This window comes from Hyposmocoma kahamanoa, unplaced genomic scaffold, assembly GCF_003589595.1.
Source record: "Hyposmocoma kahamanoa isolate Upper Pololo Valley unplaced genomic scaffold, ASM358959v1 81, whole genome shotgun sequence".
Classification (NCBI taxonomy): Eukaryota; Metazoa; Arthropoda; class Insecta; order Lepidoptera; family Cosmopterigidae; genus Hyposmocoma; species Hyposmocoma kahamanoa.
This window is the reverse complement of record NW_020654080.1, coordinates 6,055,981-6,063,888: the sequence shown is the minus strand read 5'-3', so window position 1 is coordinate 6,063,888 and position 7,908 is coordinate 6,055,981. Positions and strand designations below refer to the sequence as shown.

Sequence of the window (7,908 nt, the reverse complement as noted above, 5' to 3'; positions counted from 1 at the left end):
TGAAAATGGCAGAAAAGTAAAATGTTTTGTCATGTTTTGACACCCTTACAGGAATATTTTCTAAACTGTGGACCACTACTGAGGTACCTCCTTTCCAAAAAAAAAGAATCATCGAAATCGGCTAGCAAATGTTGGAGTACAAAAACACACACAAAATACAGTCGAATTGAACCTCCTCCTTTTTTAAAGTCGGTTAAAAAGTGTTCTCTCGTTTCAATGATACTGATTATGATCTTGTTATGACAAGAATAAACAATATCAGGAGTTTATTTATGATCCTCCGTTCCCGTTATTCAACGCATTTAACGCCGCAACGGAAGAGTTAAACAACGGAGCAAATTTTCGTGTATTGCCTCCATAACCACTCTAAATATTATGTGGTCGTGTGAATTACGAATGTTAAAATGTCTATTTTGTTGCAGGTTTGAATTGCCGGTAAAGCCAACTGCTCGTAAAAGCGACGTTCAAAGCTGCTGTTATTTATTTTGTTTACAAAAGAGAAAACCAGCTCGTCCGTAATGAACGGAACAATTCTCAATTACAACATGCTTATCAACAACACAGACAGAAATTCAACACCGGATAGCTTGCTTCCGCCTGCCAACAACATAATCGACAATAAATGGGTTCAAGCTGTCTTTTGCGTCATATACACAATCATATTTGTACTTGGTTTGGTTGGCAACATTCTCGTTTGCTTCGTCGTCATTAGAAACAAAGCTATGCAAACGGTTACCAATTTGTTTATCTCCAACTTGGCCCTTTCAGATATTTTGCTCTGCGTTTTTGCCGTCCCTTTTACTCCACTCTACTCTTTTCGTGGTTCCTGGAGCTGGGGGACCCTCTTATGTCACATAATGCCTTTTGCACAAGGGTGCAGCGTATACATATCTACTCTTACTCTTATGTCCATTGCTATCGATAGGTTCTTTGTAATTATTTACCCCTTTAGGCCCAGAATGAAAATTGAGACCTGCATTTCGGTCATTATAATGATCTGGACCTTCGCTATAACAGTAACAATGCCTTATGCGATATTTATGACTTATTATGACTTGGATATTGGAAGATTCTGCGAGGAAACATGGCCGTCTGAGAAACTGAGGAGATTATTTGGATCGGTGACGTCTATTCTACAATTTGTATTGCCTTTTATTGTGATTGCATTTTGTTATACGTGTGTTAGTTTTAAACTGAACGATAGAGCCAAAGCAAAAGCTGCAAGCAAGAATTCACGAAAGGAAGAAATTGATAAAAGCAGGAAACGGCGAACAAATCAAATGCTCATTGCAATGGTGGCCATCTTCGGTTTTTCGTGGTTACCTTTGAACATTATAAATCTATGTAATGATTACTACATGTACGCTATTCATTACAAGTACTATTTCTTGATATTCTTCACGGTCCATGTCATTGCTATGGCGTCAACATGCTACAACCCTTTTATCTATGCGTGGATGAATGAAAACTTCAGGAAGGAGTTCAAGCAGCTAATTCCATGCATTGATTCTTCAGCAAATATTCGTGGCCATATTCAATTGCAGCAACTAGGGGTAGGTCCTTCCGAAAAGACGTTTAATGGGAACACGACAACAGACAGCTACTTGGGATCGAGCTCTCAGAGGTCGACATCGTTTAGGCATAAAAGAAAGCCAAGTGCAGCAGCAGATGTGGAGAAAAGTGGCGTAGAACTGAATGAAGACTTGTTGATTGACGTGAAACATTGTCACATTTCGACGAGCTATAATTTGAGGAGGGAGTCTGTGAAGCTGAGGCTGATTAATGAGGAGTCATTTGATACTGCTGGCAATCAAAGTCAATTCTAACAGTTGATGTCCCGGGTAAGTTTCTATTATAAGTTGCTTAAGTTTTGACGAAAATTGGCTAGAAGGACATTTTTGATTAAAATTATCAACGACTATCGACCACCTAAGAAAGTGCCATTACTGTAGAAGCTTGTAATTTTTATAATTTTTAGACGTGCGTCCGACCAATTACTTGGTTCCTAGACTTCTTAACAAGCTACCACTGTATGTTAAACGAAAAATTAATCAAAAACAATATAAAATATATTTACCATGAATTTTTTTTTTCTATCTGTAACTTAGTAACACCATATTCAAGTAAAATTTTCATAATCTGCTTCTATATAACATAATAATAATAATTTTTTAGTATATATTATTATCTTCGTTTTTTTCTTATGAGTACTTAATCCATGCGTAGTAGTGGCACATTATTTATGTTGATTTCGAACAGCCTGTATGCGCGCGTATAGCGCTGAGGAGTAGAACTGGTTTCTTTGGTGCCTTTTGTAACTTTTTGTTAATATTTATTAAATATGTTGTATCTTCATTATGTTTTTTTCGTACATTGTTTACATTTAATAAAATCATTATTTTACATATCATGTTAGAGGAGTTGCAACATTCATACTAATCTGTTTAGGTTTAAGAGTGTAAATTAAAACCGTGTAAATGTTTTTGTAAGCGTTAAACTAATTTAAAAAAAAACGGAAATTCATGACGCGATTATACTGCTGTTTTTAAATTTGTGACGTAAAGATTTATGTTTATGCAATGCACACTATTGCATAACCACAATATTGGTGTCCCCGTACTAATTTTACAACACGAATAATCTAAATTTCTGTGAAATTCCATAAGTTGATGAAAAAGGATTAATTTCAATGATAAGAATTTATGTTCATAAATTTCTGGTTGAATATGACTAATATAAAAAAATGCCTACATTTCTATTTCTGTTGTTGATTCTATTTTAAATTTATTCACCAAAATGTGCAGTTGAGATGCAAAGCTTCAGCCGTAATCTTCTAAAGGCTTTTGGAAGTTAGCCAAACTTCACGAACTCTGGTATAACATTTTAAGCAGCGAGAAATTAAGATTGGAACCCTAAAATGCCAAAAGCTCGGTGGACAACAGGCTGTTGCAAAAATTTACGATAGACATTGATTTATCACACTAGGTTTTTCTTTTCTATTGACAGTAGCAAATAGCTTCTTAAGTCAATGAAAATTCATTTAATCTGCCTCCAGTGACGTGATCTTTTATAATTAATTTCGTTATTACTAAGGAACTAATTATGCAGCTAAGACAATTTTTAGAACAGATTAATTATATTCGCAGGTGCGGCGATGGAGACGCTCCCAAACTTGAAAACAGAATGGATAATTTGAAAATCACCCAATATTTTTGGAGTATATTTTTTGTACGAACGACGTCTTCTACTATGCACGTTTTCTACTAAATAACATCAATACGCTTATGAAGTTACTAACCTTTAGATATATTGTGATATTTATTTCTTTTTGATACCTACCACTTTTGGATCGCAAGATTTTTAAACGGACTGTATTATAAATGACTACTATATATATCGAGTTCTTAGGTTTTTGCGACAGTTATACATTGGAGATGAAACATTTTTTTCGGATCTATATTTTTTTTCAAAAACGTTTTGGGCCCTGATCCCTTCTAGTAATGGGCCCTTTACGTTCCATTGTCACGAGTGACCATAGACACACATTATGTAATTATCTACTCTCTCGAAAATTATCGATAACATATATGTGCATAAAATTTGTTTGATTTAACGTTGGCAGATAAAAAAGTCTTGCGAACCAACGGTCAGATTCTTAAAATTAATATACCCAAGCACAAACCTGCTCTTTAGCAACACTGCCACCTTTGTACCTTATATCCAAGTAGCAATTATCAATACAGGCTGTTAAAAAATACTAGTGACATTTTGGATTACGACTAAGTATCGATTTATTATTCCTATACATCAAAACTTGATTAACTTTATTTGTTTTCTCTAATCTATATTCAATAATTACCAAAAATTTCACCAGTATTTTTTTACACTTTCAATGCAGTTGGCTGCAAAATATTTAAGAGGTTATTTAGTATTCAAAACAAATGAAGATTTTACAGGAAAAAGCAAAAAAAATCCAACAAACTTGGTAATTGTATTGAGTTCTTTTATTATTGCTTTTTATTATTATTATTTTCAATAAAAAAATAATCAGCCGATGTAATGACAACAACCTCACAGGACTTTTCAATCCAAACTACTTTTAGTAGCAGTAGAGCTCCTTGTGAAAGAGTTCGTCCAGGGAAGTACTGTCACCTTACCAATTTCAGCCGCCAAGCAGTAATGTCAGCGTTACTGTGTTCCAGTTTTGAAGGATAAGGGTGCTGGTGAAATTACAGGCACATGGGACTTGTCAAATTAATATGTGTCAGGGTGACAGGCGCAGTGGTAGTGCCCTTCAGTTCTTTGCGATTTCAAGCTTTGAGTGGCAGTGTAACTGTTATGGACTGGCGTGTAGCTTACCTTCAGGCGCACGACTTGTTCGTCCCGTCACTGGAAGTTATAATAAAAAAATCTCCAATACACCCTCTCAACTGGTAACTTTCGAGATGTTGACACCTAACGCTGAAATAACGCTGATTTTACTCAACAATAAAACTGAAACGAAATAAGATGTTAAAAAACCGATTAAAGAGGGTTGTAGATCTCGCTTTGCTAATTCCAGATACGTTAATAATCTCAATTTTGGTAAAAATGTCTATTACGTTAGTTATGATATGGAGAGTAGTGACATAATACCCATATAGATTTGTTTAAGGTTCAAGGTCTAACGCACATGGTTACAAAATAATAGTAAAAAAAAATGAGTCAGCTGTGTTATTATATGGAGCCCAAAACATTCGTTTGTGTAAAAAAAAAAAACAAATATTCGCGACTTAGTTCCGAAAAAATAGTTTTATTTCCAAAATGGTTGGTTTTTTACGGAATTTTTTAATTTTTTTCAACTTTAATTTATATTTTATGAAATTGATATCTGTTTAATATACCATTGTCCCTTTAAAGTCTTGCAGTCGGCTACCTAACCTGTATACGTACTTTCGAGTGAAAATTCTAGTCTTTTTATGTTTCTTATTAACTACAATTTTCACAGAAATGTCGATGGATAATATATTGTTTTATGTAATATTCGTTGAAATTGTACGTTATATACCTTAATATTTAGGCTGTATATTTGAAAGTGGGACATACTTATAGAGTGCGTTATATTCCTGATTTTGAAGACAAAAAAGATTAATGAACTTAAACTTTACAAAAAAATATTTTTTAATGTTTTTTATCGAGTACTACTTGTGAACAACATTAGTTCTCGATATCTATGCACATCACTATTATTGCTCCGACGCAACGGCGAGCTGCGGCACGGCGGCGAAAATTTGTGACAGTGCACGCGACCTTGGTCTAGCGAAGATACGTATTATTTGTACTTCCGCTCTCTCGCGCAAAATAGATATTTATTCTAACGTCGAATGGATTGAGATGGTGCGACTTTACGCAATAAGTAGTGATAGTGTGAGACGAGCTATTAAAATGTTCCCAAATCGGAGTTTTACGCGGAGGATGTGAACAGTGTCGAAGTGTTGCATGAAAGGATTATCTCAGCATTTTATACTGTGAAACAAAATGTGTATGCGTTGAACAATTTAAAACAAAATTTTCCAAGACGTGCTAGACTATGCATTATGGAAAACGGTGGACATTTTGAACACTTGCTCCGTACCACGTAAGTGTAAAAAACTGTAAAGAACTAAAAAATCAATCATTGTATATAATTTGATTTCACATTTTTAACTACGCCAAAAACCTCAGTTCTTATTAAATGATAATTAGTTACTAAATCATAAACTTATCTTTTTTAGTACGTAAAACATTTAGACGATAGTTCAGAAGTAAAAAATAATTAGCATAAGCTAAAACGTAATCAAAACATAAATATGCGTAGGTGAGTAACTTAGTTTTTATTTTCTAGAGAAAAGAGGTGCTTTTAGTAGGAAGGGAGATGTAAAATCATTGTTATTGTTGCTGTCTCACTCGTCGCTCGCTGGGTAGCATTCCCATTGCACTCGAAATCAAGCGTAAAGGGAATCGGTTTATTCCTATGTACACTTCAAAACAAAATTGTTGATTTATATTTTGTTCTATCCCATATCCTAATTTTATTTTAGGCTATATTAAGTTGTAACATGATTTACTATGACATGTATGAATATGTCTCACTTTCAAATATACAGCCTGTATATTGACTTATTTGTAAAATACTAACAACCTAGCAGGACTACATTACTAACCAAACAACAACTTTTCTTTTATGATTTTTTTACAAAACGTAATTATATCAAAATCAAACTTTTAAGTTCACGTTGTACTATCTGATATATTTTTAGATCTGTATTTGTTAGTAATATTAGCATTACTGCGTTTCGGTTTTGAAAAGAAAAAGTAAATATCAATATTTTAGTATAAAATCTGTTGAATTATTAACTTGTCACTCGTTCAAGAGATGTTGGTACTGTAGCGCCTTAAAACCACACGGAGTCTCGTGCAGTTGTGTTATCGTCCACCATTAACAAAAAAATTATAGAAGTAATTAATTCTTTTTTATATTTTTTTTTTTACAAAATGGTTAATGTCACCGTGTGTTTCTAGAACTCATGACGGGTTAAATGTTCTAGAACCAAAGTTGCTATTTATGACATAAGTAATATAGTCCTGTGAGATTGTATTTTAAAAATAATCATGTATAAGGGATGAATTAATTGTAACGGAAAACGCGAATCGTTATTTTTCCAGCCATTGAATATGTAATTACATGTTGGTTGAACGCTTTATAGTGCATCGACCAATTTTACTCGAAATCATCATTTCATTATTATTCAGTAATTGTAAGTAAATACTACGTTTTTCCGAACTGTACCTTGTATTACTTATTATAAGCGGTAGTAATTTTTAATATTCTATTTTGTAAAAACATACCTTATTATTATTATTATTGATACAAAGATGTAGCAAACACAAAGAATAATTAATTATAGTAGCAATAGAGTTCCGCCAAGCAGTAATATCAGCATTACTGCGTTCCGGTTTTGAAGGGTAAAGGCGCGTTCCCGTTATGTCGTTTTATTTATCGTTGTCGCGTCAAGCCTGTTCCCAAATCACGACAGTCGTGACTGTGTCGTGGACGTTTATTTCATCCTTGAACGACTGTCGTGTCTAGCTGTGCCCATTAGATCGTGACGACAATTTATCGATTTACGGCAGCCGCCTTGTCGTTTGCACGACAGAATCGTTTGCGGCTGCGATTATGTGTCGTCACATATTTATCGTGACGTTTTATTTATCGTCCAACGACTGTCGTTCTAGCTCTTCCCATTGTTATGACAATGTGTCGTCATAACGTCAAAATGTATTGAAAGACAGTTAATCGTGCTGTTCTATGTGTGCACAACTTTATTTAAATATACAAGCCACGATTATCTGTAGTCACGACATAATGGGAACACGCCCTAAGAGTGCTGCTGATATTACACGCACATGGGATTTGTCAATTTATGTCTCAAGGTGACGGGCGCAATGGCAGTTCCATTCAGATCTTTGTCCTCACCAGGCGCAGTACTTGTTCGTTCCGTCACTTGATATAAAAAAAATAATCCAGCCTGCGTCTGTTGTCTCAACGTGACCACGATTTGACTTCGGATCTAAGGATTTTTTCTTTGTGTTTGCTGAATCTGTGTATCAGTAATATAAAAAAAACTAGTGAAACATTGCCATAAGAAATAAATTAATATTATGATAATAAAAACATCATGATTTCAATAAAAATAAAATATAATGTAATTTATTTTTATGAGAAAAAAAATCCTTGAAGGTAATAATAATTTCATCGAATAAAAACTTATGAACTATAATGTTATGGAAACATAATACCTATTTTATTTATGTAAAATTATTGTGTGTGAAATTGAAATTATATGCTATGATAAATCTCCAAATTAGATTGTATATAGTGTAGGAAAA

At 33.8% G+C, this 7,908-nt stretch overlaps 1 protein-coding gene across 1 annotated transcript; it reads left to right on the top strand.

The window, feature by feature from the left end:
• The first annotated feature begins 545 nt into the window (after positions 1-545).
• On the top strand, positions 546-3,492 carry LOC113234030 (prolactin-releasing peptide receptor-like). Its single transcript, XM_026469255.1, has 2 exons — positions 546-1,841; positions 3,147-3,492. Exon 1 carries the CDS (start codon positions 546-548, stop codon positions 1,824-1,826), a length of 1,281 nt encoding a protein of 426 aa, XP_026325040.1. The 3' UTR covers positions 1,827-1,841; positions 3,147-3,492.
• Positions 3,493-7,908: the final 4,416 nt, after the last annotated feature.

What these genes read in the sequence shown, in the direction of transcription:
- LOC113234030 (XM_026469255.1), top strand. Translation starts at nt 546, where the DNA reads ATGCTTATCAACAACACAGACAGAAATTCAACACCGGATAGCTTGCTT.